This window comes from Neofelis nebulosa, chromosome 8 (genome assembly GCF_028018385.1).
Source record: "Neofelis nebulosa isolate mNeoNeb1 chromosome 8, mNeoNeb1.pri, whole genome shotgun sequence".
Lineage (NCBI taxonomy): Eukaryota > Metazoa > Chordata > Mammalia > Carnivora > Felidae > Neofelis > Neofelis nebulosa.
In genome coordinates this window covers 104855605-104871095 of record NC_080789.1, presented here as the reverse complement: position 1 = coordinate 104871095, position 15491 = coordinate 104855605, and the positions used below count along the sequence as shown (strand labels likewise).

General features: G+C 52.9%; 1 protein-coding gene across 7 annotated transcripts in view; it reads left to right on the top strand.

Moving 5' to 3' along the window:
• The window catches only part of TEAD4 (TEA domain transcription factor 4), a 68806-nt gene that overhangs the window by 36424 nt on the left and 16891 nt on the right, over positions 1-15491 (top strand). For 4 of the 7 annotated variants that reach the window (XM_058744025.1, XM_058744027.1, XM_058744022.1 and 1 more), the window contains 7 exons: positions 5473-5537; positions 6009-6071; positions 9821-9949; positions 11027-11070; positions 11589-11644; positions 13964-14151; positions 15244-15417. In XM_058744025.1, coding sequence (XP_058600008.1) covers positions 5473-5537; positions 6009-6071; positions 9821-9949; positions 11027-11070; positions 11589-11644; positions 13964-14151; positions 15244-15417 — 719 coding nt within the window. The remainder of the gene's footprint in view (positions 1-5472; positions 5538-6008; positions 6072-9820; positions 9950-11026; positions 11071-11588; positions 11645-13963; positions 14152-15243; positions 15418-15491) is intronic. The other 3 variants (XM_058744024.1, XM_058744028.1, XM_058744029.1) reach the window with 3 other exon arrangements.

Sequence of the window (15491 nt, the reverse complement as noted above, 5' to 3'; positions counted from 1 at the left end):
TGGCCAGGGTGACCTCCAAAGCACCCCGGTGGCAGGAAGGAAGCTGTTTGACCCCTCTTAGCCCAACACACCCACAGAAGCCCAGCACTTCACTCCCACCCAGGGGGAGCTCTCGACTCCTGGCATTGCCTCTGATAAGCAGAACAAGGCTGGGTGGAATAATGGTCTGAGATGAGCTGGTAAGGGAGGGGAGGATGCACAAGTTGGTAAAAGACAGCTGAGCCAGCCCAGACCCCTTGGGTTTGGCTCCCATGGCCCCCACTGCTTAGCCCAGGGCCAGGATGGCCTGTCTGGTTCCTGAACTCTGTAGCCGAGGGCAGAGGCAGTTGTGGGGCTAGGAGGGGCTCTGTCTTCGTGACCTGGGGCTCTCACAGGAGGCGAGCCATCTGTAATGTCTGGAGTAAGGGTCTTGGCCACTGGAGGACACAGGCCTCCTCTCTAGCTGCTGCTGCTGCTTGACATGTACTGTAGAGGATGTGCCGCTGCGTAAAGGGCCAGGACGCTGGCCCAGTGTTGGAGGCGAGTTCCCATTAACTGAGCAGCACCTTCTTGGTGCCAGGTGCTCACTGTACCGCCCGCAGTGGCTGCACCAGTGCTCAAACCCAGGCAGCTGGTCCTTGATCTGCTGGTAGACAATCTGGGTGAGATTTTCTGACTTCAGTTTTCTCCTTTGGTAATAGGTGTAATTGCTGGCCTTTCTACAGGCAGTAGGGAGGTTTACCGTGAAGTTGATGGGGCTAACGCTTCAAGACCATCACTAGTATATGCCCCTTCCAAAGTCCCTAAACCTTTTATTATTCTTTTTTTAATGTTTATTCATTTTTGAGGGAGAGAGAGAGAGAGGGAGGGAGGGAGGGAATGGGGGAGGGGCAGAGAGCGAGAGGGAGACACAGAATCCGAAGCAGGCTCCAGGCTCCCGGCTCCCAGCTGTGAGCACAGAGCCCGATGAGGGGCTTGAACTCATGAACCGTGAGATCATTCATGACCTGAGGCAATGAGATGCTCAACCAACTGAGCCACCCACACACCTCTAAGCTTTTTATTTTTAATTTAAATTTGGAAAGTAGTTTTATTGGAATATAATTACCATACAGTGAACTATACATACATATTCAAATGGATAATTTGGTTGAGTTTTGACAGACATATACACCTATGAAACCAATTACTATCATTAAGAGAATAAACATACCCATCTTAACCTAAAATGATCTTAGCCTAATTTTGGTTTATATTTTAAATTCTTTTTCTCAATGAGAGCCTTCCAATTTTTAGATGCTTTAGGCTCCCCCCAAATCTGGATTTGTTCCTGCATGGAGAGGGTCAAATGAGACCGGGATAAGAAATCACTTTAAAAATTATGTTGGACTGGGGCGCCTGGGTGGCGCAGTTGGTTAAGCGTCCGACTTCAGCCGGGTCACGATCTCGCAGTCCGTGAGTTCGAACCCCGCGTCAGGCTCTGGGCTGATGGCTCGGAGCCTGGAGCCTGTTTCCGATTCTGTGTCTCCCTCTCTCTCTGCCCCTCCCCCGTTCATGCTCTGTCTCTCTCTGTCCCAAAAATAAATTAAAAACGTTGAAAAAAAAAATTATGTTGGACTAATCAGAAGTAAAAGGGTATTTGCTTTTCTATAACTTGTACCTTACCTATAGAAGGCTAAAGAGCCTTGTGGGACATTTGGCCAGTATCATATCACTATTTAACATTATCCCTTATCATTCATTTAACAAATGTTTGTGGGAACCTGCTACAGAAAACCGCAGGCAATGTTCTAGGTGTTGGGTGTGAATCCCTGTTCTCAGGAGCTTTCCTTCTGCTGGGAGTGGGGAGGAGGTAGGCAGTGCTCCGAGTAAGTAGGCAGATCACATGGCATGTGAGAAGGTGCTATGAGAACAGTAAAGACAGTAGGCAGTCCAAGGTGGGTAGGCGGGGGCTGACCTCAGTTTTCAGGGGAGTGTTCAGGGAAGTGGTCTCTAAGGCAATGGCATCTGAGCAAAGAAGGTGTCAAGGGTGTGAAGGTGAGGTTGTGGGCCACATGTGACTGGGCTGAGAACAGGGCATATAAAGGCTTTCAGATGGGCATAGGTCAGGCAGGTCTTAGGAACAGCCAGGAGACCGAGTAGCAGGTGACGTAAGTTCAGGGAGGGGCTGAGCTGGGGATGGAGTGAACAGATCCTGTGGGTCTCTCTAGGCCATTGTAGGGGCTTGGACACTTATAATCTGAGGGAGATGGGAAGCCACTGGAGGGTGTTTGAGCCACAGGATTGCTGTGGCTGCTGTGTTGAGAATAGGCTGATCAGGGGATCCAGGTAGAAGGCTATTCTAGTAGTTGAGGCCAGGGAGGATGGGAGCTTGGACCACAGAGGGTGAGGTGGTGAGAAGTGTCTAGATTCCGGTTATACAATTGACCTTTGAACAATGTGGGGGTTAGAGATGCTACCTTCCCCCCAGACACAGTAGAAAATCCACGTATAACTTGAACTCCCCCAGAACTTAACTACTAACAGCCTGCTATTGACCAGAGCCTTATCAATAATATAAACAGTCGATTAATACATATTTTGTATGTATTCACTATATCCTTATAGTAAAGTAAGCTAGAGAAAGGAAAATGTTATTTAAAAAATCCTAAGGAAGAGAAAATACATATGGTACTGTGCTGTATTTATTGAGAATAATTCATGTGTAAGTGGATTTGTGCAGTTCAAACCCATGTTCTTCAAGGGTCGGCTGTCAAGATTTGCTGATATACCCTTTATTTGACAAACAGGGCCAGATTTTGGAGATGCCGACCTGAATGGGGATGTGTAGTCTCTTGCTCTGAGGTGTTGAGAATCTAACAGAAAAGACAGATAGAACTGATAGGTTGCTCCCTGCACACAAGGTGTGGGCTAGAGGAGCAGCACGAGAACACAATGGTCTCTGATGCCATTCAGACGAGTGCCCCCTGCCTTTCCCACCACCCGCCCCAGGACTCTCCAACTTGCCCTTCTCAAGAGCATGTCCTCCAGCACTGCAGTCAGCTTCCTGGCTCTCAGGAACCTTCTCTCTCCCCTTGCTCTTCTCCTTGCTCCCAGGCTGGTCTCTGAACTACACTACTACACTGCTGGACTCAGTCTGATTCCCTCAGATGTTAGCTCTTCCTGCCAAGTAGCTGGGCAAACTCTGCTACAAGTGTGTCTATGGTGGGGTGGGGGCTACACTACTCCCACAGGCCTGTTTGTTTTACAGGAAAGGAAACTGAGCCAAAGTTAAGGTCTGTTTCCTAAGTCTATAAAAATTTAGTTGGAATAATCTTGAGAAAATACCCTAAAAAGGCCTGTTTTATTTATTTATTTATTTATTTATTTATTTATTTATTTATTTATTTATATTTAATTTTATTTTTATTAAATTTTTTTTAATGTTTATTTTTTTATTTATTTTTTTTTTTAATTTTTTTTTTTAATGTTTATTTATTTTTGTGACAGAGTGAGACAGAGCATGAACAGGGGAGGGGCAGAGAGAGAGGGAGACACAGAATCTGAAACAGACTCCAGGCTCTGAGCTGTCAGCACAGAGCCCGATGTGGGGCTCGAACTCACGGACCGTGAGATCATGACCTGAGCCGAAGTCGGACGCTTAACCGACCGAGCCACCCAGGCGCCCCTTAATGTTTATTTTTGACAGAGAGAGACAGAGTATGAGCGGGGGAGGGGCAGAGAGCGAGGGAGACACAGAATCCAAAGCAGGCTGCAGGCTCTGAGCTGTCAGCACAGAACCCGATGTGGGGCTCAAACCCACAAACTGCGAGATCATGACCTGAGCCAGTCGGACGCTCAACTGACTGAGACACCCAGGCGCACCTAAAAGGGCCTGTTTTAAGAAGAGAAGTCTGGGTAAAGGTCCATGGAGGAATAAAATCCCATTGGCCACGGTCCCATAGCTCATTTGTGGAACCACTGGGCTAGCATCTGGCTCCCCAAATCCCAGTTCTGTGACCCGTGTATAGTCACCACTGGTGATGACTTAGACTCTCTGGCAAGTGATAATAGCACTTCATAGCTGCAACATGAGTGTCTCAAGTTAGACATGGGGCAGGACTGTTGAACGTTATTCAGACATTTGTTTAAAGGAGCCTTTGGAATACCTCTCCCTGGAGAGCTTTGAGAAGAGCCACCTTGCTGGATCCCTGTTTTAGGTGCAGACCAGCCAGCAGGTGATATCCTCAGGGTCTGATCCTCCCTCCCTTCTTTCCCTGACACAGACAGTCCAGTGCTCAGGCCAGCTAGTCTTTCTGGCAGATGAGACCTCTTCAGGGTGGCCTCTTAATTCAGCATTGGCAGTGGGGAAAGGTCAGCTGGGGGGCCAGCTTGGCCTTGGCTGTGCTCTCTGCTTACAGCAGGGTGGCGGACAGCCTATTCATCACCACCACCCCACCCCCACCCCCTGCACCAGCAGTCTCCTTACTCATAGTCACAGTCCTCCAGGCTCAACAAGGGCCAGCAGGACAGGGCAGGCTGTCGGCTGTGCCCTCTGACCCCAGAGCTGGACCAGGGAGGTGGTAGCTCCTGCTGAAATCCCCTTGCCCTCCCTCTCCCCAGCCCAATGCCCTTCTTTATGGTTTAATCCTACCCAGTGGTCAAGGTGCAGCTGAAGGCTCACCTGACCACCCAACCTGAACTGACCCCTTTTGCTCTGAACACACTGTGTGTTCCCTGTCTGTGGCACGCACTGGAGTTACAGCATGGGCACACGTCTCTCCTCAGCTAGGTGGCAGTTTCTTTGAAGACGGAACCTCTTTTCATAATTGCATTTATAGTAGTAGAGGACACAGGTGGCTCCTCACAGTTTTCTGAGATCCCTTAGATGCAGCTTTAGCCCCTAGCAGGGTAGGCCCATGGCGCACACTCAGTATTACTTGTTGACTGGTTAGAGCATGGAGCTGGAGTTGTGGTCTGTCTGGGTTTTCTTTGAGTTAAGTGCTTCAGACCTCCTCTCTGGGGACCCTCGGTGTCTCAGCACGTATGTCCCCCATCCCCGCTGCTGCTCACAGACCAGACAAGACATCTTGTAAGGCCCTGCTCATATGGAAGTGGTGGAAGCCGCGGGGACTGCATGGGGGATGGCCAAAGCCCAAGCGCCTCCCTGCAGCCTCTCAAGTGTGCAGAAGGCCCCAGGAGGAGGCAGGACTGTCAGGCTGCTGTAGAGTGGAGGGGAGGAGGTGGCCTCTGAGAGGGCTCCCCAAGTTTGTGTGGGGCCCACAGCCCTGTCACCTCCTTGCTCTCAGGTTACCTGTCTCCCACCAAGGCCTCAGTTTCCTCTTGCTGCTGGGAGATCCGTGGGATCCAAGGAGGGCAGGAGGCAACCTGTAGAATCCTCACCCCAAGTACCCAGTCAAGGTGGCCAGAGGATGAGGGAAGGGATCTCCCAGATCGTCCTGTGTGCCTGCCTTTTGTCCTTCTTCTGCTGAGAAGCTGTTGGTGTCTCTGTAGGTCGGAATGAGCTGATTGCCCGCTACATCAAGCTCCGGACAGGCAAGACCCGCACCAGGAAGCAGGTGGGCCCTGAAAGATGAGTGTGAGTCCCAGGGGCAGGTACCCCAGTTCCAGCCTGCTCCCATGGTGGGCCAGGGCCTCTGTAGGCCCCAGTGTGGATTCCTGGTGGGGCTGGTTCACAGGGGTTGTGTCTTTTTGGTGTGCCACAGATAGTTCAGTTTCCCTGTGGTTCCTGTTGCTATCAACTGGGAGGAAATCCCTCACCTTACAGGGGAGTCAGCAGCCCCCTCCCCTCTCCAGGACACCAGAAGAACAGAGGACAAAGTGCTGGCACTGTACTTGTATTTATTGCCAAAGTCTGGATTAGCTGGATATGGAGGGACTCAAGGCCCACCATTGACTGGCCCTTTCATTCATTCATTCCACAGATGTGGATTGAGGCTGAGGAGGGCGGTGCTGAGGGTCAGGGAGCCAGAATGGGGAGCACAGGCCTTCTGGGAGGTAGGGACAGGAGCCTTCTCTTCCTGCTGCAGGTCTCCAGCCACATCCAGGTGCTGGCCCGTCGAAAAGCCCGTGAGATCCAGGCCAAGCTAAAGGTAAGGCAAACAGCAGCAGTGGGAGGGAGGACCTAGAGCATGGGTGGGGCCAGCTTCCTAGAAGTTGGAGCTCCTTTTCCAGCAGGAAAAGTCTTCCCTTGGGTTCAGGGGCTGGCTGTTTGTGTGCAGAGCCAGCATGCTTGTTGGTGTTAAGAAGACTGGGATTTAGCCTATAATCGTGCTCCTGTCTATATAGGGAATGACACTTGACTTCAGAGCCGTGTGTGTGTGTGTGTGTGTGTGTGTGTGTGTGTGTGTGTGTGTAAGTATGTGTGACCACCAGGCTCTAGAGCATCCCTCCTCCCTGGACAGAGTACTTCCCAGATCACAGTGGGATTGTTCTCCATACCCCCTTCCTTGAGGACGTCCTTGAGTCACTGGCCCCTTATTTGCCATCTGCTGAGCCTACAGGGTGGTCAGGCTTGGGAGGCACTGCTGTGGGTGGTGGGGTGGGGGTGGGTTGTACTGTGGGAAATGGTGGAATTCCTTCCTGCACTCTGCTCTCTGAGATGGGCAGTTCTCTCCCCTCCCCAGGTCAGCCCTACCTTACAGGGCCATGCCCCACAGGACCCCCCCCGGTGCACTCTGTTCCCCACAGGACTTAGGCCTCCTGGTCGTTGGAGCCAGGGGACCCTTTTGGTGAATGGCAAGAGGGAGTGAGCCCCCACCCCACCATAGACACGCTTGTAGCAGAGTTTGCCCAGCTACTTGGCAGGAAGAGCTAACATCTGAGGGAATCAGACTGAGTCCAGCAGTTAACACACTTTTTTTTTAAGCAGCCGGGTCCCCCTTCTCCCCCCCAAACAAAATATCACCCCAGTATGTTATCAAAGGGGCTACTCCAGTCAAAGCTAGGTTAGTGAGGAATAGGCCAGAGACCCTGCTCCCATCTGCTTCTGATGCTCTGTGGCTCTTGAACCCCAAAGTAGCTCATAAACCAGTTAAAAACCCCTGAACTAGAGGAGCTTGAAGGTCCCGTGTGGCTTCAGTTGTCTGTGATCCTGACATGGGAGGCTCCAAATGAGTGGTGGGAACTCCCAGGAAGCCGCACCCCGCTGCCCACTCAGCCCAGCTGTCCCCAGCCCCCACAGCTGCAGCCCGGCACCTCGTTCCTTTGTCCCTGGGACAGCTGGCTGGGCCTCAGCTGTCACTCCCTTTCAAGCCAGCACACGTACCCTCAGACACCCTTGGGTCCTGGAGTCCAACTTGAGCCCCACTTTCCCTCTCCGGTCTGCCTCTCACTGGGACCCTGGCAGGGGGCCAGAATGGAGACAAGACTTTACAGTGTTCTGTTTACAGCCATCCAGGGAAACTTTTAATTCCCTTGGGGACCATCTGTATGGGCACATTTGCTTCAAGGAATCGCACCTACCTTTGTCCACAGGCTGTAACTTGGAGGCCTGGGAGAGCCTTCGTAGACCACTGGATGGACATCAAGGGCAGCCATGAGCCCCTTAAATAATATGCAAATCTTTATATGAGTTTTCTTGGGGAGATTGGTTTGAGGATTTTGTCATATTCTCAAAGGGGTCTGTGACCTAACATAATCCCTGGTGGACAGACTTCTATTAATTAGATAGAAATCCTCCAGGACCCGGGATTTGGTGTAGCATGCTCTGCCCTTGTACCATGTGAACTTGGATGAGTCACTGACCTTCCTCAAGCTCCATTTGGTTTAAAATGTAAAATGACAGAGTTAAGCAAGTTGACGTCTGAGGTCCTCTCCAGCCCCAAAATTCAGTGACTCCCTGGCCTTATAGCCTGGCCATTTGATGTCACTCCTCATAATGTCCTTCCTACTTCCCCTTGATTCCTGTCCCACCCTGGTGAGGACGTGGTTTCCTGAGTCCCAGTCATTTGTTTAGATCAGCTATCCGGGAAGGGACGTAAGTGGCTGACATTGAGCGGATGGAGCTCTCTGGCTTCATAATGTAGTTGTTAACCACAGAGGTCTGCAAGCTTTGGGAGGGTACGGCCTGCTGCATCATACATGTCCTCCTGGAGGGAGAGGCCTGAGCCAGCTGGCCTGGGCGTGTTTGACTTCTTCCTCCTGAACAGTGCAAGTGTCCTTGGGAAGAGGCCACCTTATGCTGATTAGCTCCCTCTTTGGTTATCAGGGAGCCTCTGAGAGCAAGGCCCAAGTTTGACCCCAAAAGGACAGTGGTTTGAGGATGACCCATCCACTCAGAAGGGTTTCCTGTGTGTTCTGTGGTGTGCGCTGGGTGCTGGTAAATGTCAGTGTCCATCCTCCTCACTCCCTGCCCTGTGTCCTCCGCCCCCCTACCCCGGCCCTGCAGAGGCCCAGAGGTAAATTGATAATGCCAACTGGGGCCAAACTCTCAGGCCAACCATCACCACTGTCAACACCGTAGTCACATAAATTCTCTGAGCCTCGGTTTCTTCATCTTAAAATGGGGATCCTACTGGTCCTGTTGGCCTCACAGGAGTGCTGTGATGTTCAGAGTCCACGTGTGGGTCACCTTGTGCCAAGTGAGTGCAGATGGTCCTGGAGAGGCTGAGTGGAGGGGCCTTTGGAATCCTGCTCCACAATCACGAGGTGTTGGGATGCTGTCGGGGGCCACCAAGGTGGTGCCCGCCTCACAGGGCTATGGTGGGGACTCAGTGAAACTGTCATAGAATGGCACCTGTAGGCTACAGGGACCTCCATCGCTTCTCCGGGGTGACTCGGTTATGACTCAGGACAGATCTGGGTCTACCAACTTCATTACCAAATAACAGCTAATTTATTTTCTCTGTTTAAAAATATTCATCATAAAGATAGAATTTCTAATCTGAGCTCCTGAGTTGACATAATCCAATCTTTTGGCCTCAATTAAGCTATACATGCTGAATAATACTTGCCATTCCAGTCTATAAATGTGGTCTTATTTTGGACAAAAACACAGTTCCCATCAGGCTTTTTGAAATACAGAAATCTCAGTACTGAAGTACGGTCTCATCACTTTTGAAGACCTGTGGGATTAGGACACTCCGGATGGGAACTGCTGGCTTACACACATGTAAAAATTGTTACTACTATTATTGTCATCATCACTAATGTCATTAAGTGCCTGTTTGTTCCTCACATATGCTTCCCTGAGTACTTCTTTGTTCAGAGCCGGTGCAGGGTGAACCCGTTTTTGGGGCCTTTGGACCCAGGGAGGGCAGACTGTACGTGTTTACATCCTGACATGGAAAAGTCTGGGGGTGCCTCGGGTGTCCACAGTGCAAGGGGAGACCCCTGGGGCAGGCCTGAGACAGGTGGGGCCACAGGAGATCGCCCCATGCCTCTAGACAGTTCGTGTGACCGAGGATGACCCCTCCTGTCCATTCGAGGAGGGCTCTGACATATTTATGTATCATCTACTATGAGCCAGGTACCATGCCAGCTGCCAGTGGTGTGGAGGCGAGCAAGGACTAAAAAGCTTCTGTTCTCAGAGTATCCCCGTGGAGACACCGCCTGGCAGATGGTCTCCAAAAGGCCCTTTAAGCTCTAATAAAATAGGCTGGACACGTATTTTGCCCCATTGACAGATGAGGAAACTGATCAGAGAAACCAAGTGACCTGCACTTAGTCACAAACAAAGTTAATAGCACTGCAGGGGCATAAGCCTTGGCCCTCAGGGCCTTGTCCAGGGCTCTGGCCACTGGCGATAGGACAGCTTTCCTGAGCACAAGCTCAGACCCCGCCTTGCCCATGCCTGCCCTAGTGACCACTGCTGAGGCCCTCCCTTCCAATGTCTCCCCAGGACCAGGCAGCTAAGGACAAGGCCCTGCAGAGCATGGCTCCCATGTCGCCCGCCCAGGCCATCTCCGCCACAGCCTTCCACAGTAAAATGGCCCTCGCCCGGGGCCCAGGCCACCCAGCAGTCTCAGGGGTAAGTGGGGCTGCCTGGAGCCAGAGACCACACCAGCCCCTCCTTCTCACTCCTCCCCCTCCTGAGGAGCCAGAGGCACTGGCCAGGCCACATTTCTGTCACTTGAGTCCTCCCAGGCCAGGAGAGCCAGGGGGAAGGAGGGACCAAGGGCCAAGGGGCCACGCTGAGGCACAGCTCTGCTGGCATCGGCACCACCTTCTCGGGGGCCTTGACGGTGACACAGCAGACCTCCCACAAGGGGCCAAGCAGCTCCCATTAGCTGACCAACCAGGCAGCTCTACAGAGTTGGCCTGATTGACAGGTGAGGGGGCTGACGCCTGAGTCTTTGGTGTAACATCAGCATGCCCCTGAGCAGCTCTCCACCACTCCGCCCTGTCCCGGCTCCCCCCTCCCCTCTGCTCCTCAGCACTGTTCTCTTTCCAGTCGGAGAACAAACGCTTGTTTGGGTTTTAAATTTCTTGGCCACGGCCATTTTGGTCACCCTTTCAGAATGATCTAGAAAGGCTCCTCCTTTCTAGGGCTGTGTCCTCACAAGGTTTTCTTGGCTATAGGGTCTACATGGGTCTTCACCATGCACCCATAGCACTGCCCTAGGCGTGTAGGGAAGGACCTCACCCCATGCTCAGTGAGCCTCTCGTCCAGGAGTTTTCAAAGTGTGCTCCAGAGACTGCTAGTCCATCAGAATATTGCATAGATAGGGAACAAAGTAATTCTGTGCGTAAGGAAGTTTGGGACGCTTACACCTAAATAGGTTTCTTGACCTTGGACTGTTCAGGCCTTATGTGCTGCTACGCACTGTGGGCCTCTAAGGGAGGAATACAGTTGCTGTAATTCTAAACCTGGGGTTTCTCTCAAGGAGCACCTTCTTGGCAGAGTGTGTCTAGAGACTAGAGCTCCTTGAAACACACTTTGGGACACTGCTGTAACCTAGCCCAGTGTAGCAGTGCTGACTCTCCTTACTGCCCACTGGGTCTAGGCCCCCAACCCTGCCTTCCAGATGAGGCCCCTGCTCGGTCTTCCCACACCACGGCCCTGGTGCATGGGGCTGTGCTGACTCTGTGCTTTTTGCCTCCTCAGTTTTGGCAAGGAGCTTTGCCGGGCCAAGCTGGAACATCCCATGAGTGAGTATGGCCTGCTACCAGTTGCTCTCTGAACTGAACTTGAGCCTGTGAACTTGTGCTGTTGAGCCTGGCTCCCAGTATGGGACAGGGTAGCAGTCTGGGGGCAGCCTTTCAGGAGGGGCTTGAGCTTTGGGATCAGGCTGTCCTGCTTTTTAGGCAATAGCTCAGTCTGTGGTGTGGACACGCTGGGGTGGCATTTGCTGAAACTCCAGTCTGTCCAGCGTGAAACAAGGCCAGAGCTTGGGACCCTGAGGGAGAGAGGCTAGGAAGCAGACCTCTGACTGGCTTGGGAGGGAAGGAAGGAGGGAGGAATGGATTTTCCCAACAGACATGCTGCTTCTGTGGGTCATCCATGAAACTTGAGGGACTTGGCAGGGGAGGGAGCAGGTGGCCAGAGCCCATTAAGGCCACTTATGCTCAGACCACTGGGGCCAGCCACACACAGCGTTGGACACTGCCAGAGACTCCTGGGCTGCAACCTGCCCAGGGCTTACACCTCCTCTCTCCTGTCTCCGTAGTGTGAAACCTTTCTCTCAACAAACCTACGCTGTCCAGCCTTCGCTGCCTCTGCCAGGTGGGTCGGCAGCGCACAGCTCCCGTGCACCTCGCACACCTGCAGCTCCTGCCCTCCAGGTCCCGGCCCCCCGACAGCTGGATGCCTCATGCCCCTGTTAGATGCTGCCCTGGCGTGTGCTCAGTCTCTTGGCCCCACCCCATTCTGTGCTCCTGCCACGCACACCTCTGCCGTGCACCAAGCCCGCCATGCCTCTTGGGTTGTTTGATACACTCAGGGCTTCCAGGGGTGCACATGGGTCAGAGGGGGTGGTCCTTGTGCCCCAGGGCAGCTGTCCCCCGGCCATCTTTCTATGCTGCATGTGTGTCCTGTGCAGCTTGGCTCCTGGGATGGCTTCCCTCTTGGTGATGCTAAGATGTCTCCTTCAAAATGGGAGGTCCAAGGAGAGCGTGGCTTTGTTGCCTGGAGCCACTTGTGAGGAGAGGGAACACTCCTGGGCAGAGACCTGGAGCATAGGTAGGGCCCCTCCCTCTCACTGCTCAGGTAACCTGCCCTGTCTTTGCTTCTTTCTCATGGAGGAGGTGCCTTACCTCCTTCCTCTCTGAAGGGCAAGACAGGATCCTTCCCCTTAACCACCTTTTCTGGCTCGGGGAATGACTCCCTGCTGACCTTCTGGCCTGGCTGGTTCTGTTCTGAGAGCAGCCCACCACCACCCTCCTGGTGTCCCTATTGCTACTTTCTCCCAGCACGAGTGATCCACCCTCCTGTGTGTCCCCTCCTCTCCCTGGCCTCACTGTCTTGGTTCAGGCCCACCTACTTTTGCCTGGATTACTGCAGCAGCCTCTTAACCTGACACCGGTTTTATCCTGCTTCCCCTCTTCACCCTGTAATTTACCCCAGGGACCTTTTTAAAGCATCAATCCCACCATGTGGTTCCTAGGCTTAAACTCCAATCCTAAAATAAATAACTCACTCACTCACTCACTCACTCACTCACTCACTCCAATCCTGGCTCCCTGGTGCCTTCTGGGTACAATCTAAACTCTGTAGTAGGACTTGCATGGACCTCCTTGGTAACTTAGCTTTCTCTCCTCTCCCTCCTTCCCTCCATGCCCCCAGCCCCGCCCTGCCTCTGGGCTGTTGCTCAGGCCTCCTGGAAGCTCCTCTGACCTGCCCCCACCCAGTTTAGGCATCCTGAGCGCTCTGCACCCCCATCTGGCACTTGACACTCTATTGCTAGTATCTGGGGTGGGGGGCAACGTCTGTGGCTGACTGGTCTGTGTCTTCTGTATATCCAGTCATGTCTGGCACATAGCACTTGTTCAGTGTCCAGCATGGCCCTCCTCCCACCCCTGTGTTTCTTCTCTGTCTCCTTCCTTGAATGCTCCCGAGTTACCCACCTCAGCATGTGGGGCTTCCCAGCCTGGAAAGCTGGTGTCTGGAGTTCTGTCTCACTGCTTTCTCACGTCCCATCAGTCACTAAGGCCTAGGATGTGCCTCCTCTATCCCTTACTCTTCCCTCCACTACACCGCTTTCATTCAGGCCTTCATTTTTCCACTGGGAAAACATCCCTGGGACCAAGCCTCTGACCACCTCACCCCTGCCTAGTCCTTCCCTCACACTGAGTAGGATCTTTCAGAAATGCATGTCTGATCAGTTCACTGTCCTCCCTAAAATCCTCTGTCCCTCTCAGACTCTCAGGCTAAAATTCATGCTGCTTAGCCCAGATCCCCCGTCCGGCTCATCTCTTGTCTTCGTTTCCTGCCATTGGCACAAACCCACCCACTCTCCAGTTCCTCTGAGGACGGGGCTTCTCACAGCTCCTAGTTTGCCTCTGCCGTGTCCTCTGCTTGGAGCACCCTTTCCCCTTTCTCCCCTTCTGCCTGTACTTACTATTTCCTTCAAGCATCACTTTCTTGGGAAAAACCTTCCCTGCCCACCCCCAAGTGCATACTTTGTCAATTCTTATCACACTCATTACTTCTGTTATTAGCAAACCTGTAAGGAATGCCAGGCACTGTTCTAGGGGCTGGAGAGACTGCAGTGAACAGATCCGGAAACTTCCAGTTCTCACGAGGCTTCCATCACTATAGCAGTCAGTGTGTCTGGTTATCTTTGACCGGACCAGAAGCTCCTCCACAAGAACGTAGTTGTGCTGCTCGGAAGCCCTCAGCCCAGCTGGCATCCCGGCCCCTCCATGCGGCATCCATTTTCCCTTGAGGACAGTTCTGTACGGGGGGCCCAAGGGGCCTAACTTGTACCAGGCCAGGCACTCCCCTCCACCACCCCTGCCGGGGGTGGGGGTCCCATTTAGGGGAGGCAGGAGATGATTCCCTTGCCAGCACAGGGTCTCACGGCTGGGCCTGGGATCCTCGCAGAGGCTGAGGTGTGGACCCGTCCCCATGTGCCTTTCCTGCTGCATGCAGGGTTTGAGTCTCCTGCAGGACCCGCCCCATCGCCCTCAGCGCCCCCGGCACCCCCATGGCAGGGCCGCAGTGTGGCCAGCTCCAAGCTCTGGATGTTGGAGTTCTCTGCCTTCCTGGAGCAGCAGCAGGACCCTGATACGGTAGGTCCTGGCCTGGGTCTGGCCGGCTCTCCCACCCTCTCCTGTTCCCGGAGGTTCTTGCTCCCATGTCTTTCCAGCTCTTTTCCCACCCGCTTCTGGCTTCCTGCCCTGGCCTTCTGCCCCACTCCACTTCTGGGTTTTACTTAGATGTCCTGTTGCTTCCCAGTCTTCCCTTCCATTGGCCCTCCCCCTTTCCTTCATCCTCCCTCCCTCTTCTTTCCTCACTTCACCTCCCTCTTTCCCTGACACTGTTGATGCTCCCACCCCAAAGCCGTCCCCTGGTTTCTTTTTCTATCCCGGTTCTCCTGGCCTCTCCCTCTGCTGCTCCCTCTCTGATCTGTACTCTTCCCTCCATGCTCTCTGCCCTCCCACCCAGCACCGCTCCCCCTTTCCCCTGTGGCTCTGAGGAGCCTCCTGTGTCTGACCCATATCTTTGGGACGGTAGCAGAGAGAGGAGCCCCATCCCCACCCTGTCTCCTTCAGGGTCCCATGTCCCTGGTGACCAGCGTTACCTGCAGAGGTCAGAGGAGGAGGAGGAGCTAGAGGAGGCTGGGCTGACAGGGTGCCAGAGCCTGGGGGACTTCACAGACCATTTCACACTGATGTTTTCAAACTTGTTTTTTCAGCTGAGGCACCCATTAATCATACTCTTTCTCAGAAGCCCAGTGGGTACAACAGAAGAAGTAGACTTTGGTTGTAGCCAGGTGCCTGTAAGGGACACAGAGGCAGCCTAGCCCCCATCTATAGGGTGGAGCACCGTTTGAAAACAGCTTATCTAGGTCAGTGGTCTGACGTGACAGATGAGATAACAGAGGCCCAAAGATAGAAAATGCCCACATAGCCAGGGCAAGAATGATACACATAACTGCAATTGTACTGACTAGGTGCAGGCACAGCACCAAATGCTTTATACCCGTTAACTTTGCTTTACATTTGATCCTTTTACTGTCTCCATTTTACCAGTTGGGAAACTGAGGCCCAGAGAAGTGAAGTCACGTGCTCTAGGTGGCATGGCTGTGATCTGAGCTCTGGGCTGCTGTGTCTGCCCTGATACCTTCTACCTGTCCCTGAAACCAGCTGTTCTCTCCACAGTATAACAAGCACCTGTTTGTACACATTGGCCAGTCAAGCCCAAGCTACAGTGACCCCTACCTCGAAGCCGTGGACATCCGCCAGATCTATGACAAATTCCCAGAGAAAAAGGGGGGACTCAAGGAGCTCTTTGAACGGGGACCTTCCAATGCCTTTTTTCTTGTGAAATTCTGGGTAAGCCCTTTGATAAACTCTTCCTTCCAGTCCCTAGTACGTTGATGATAATGAGGAGAACGGAGGAAGAGTGA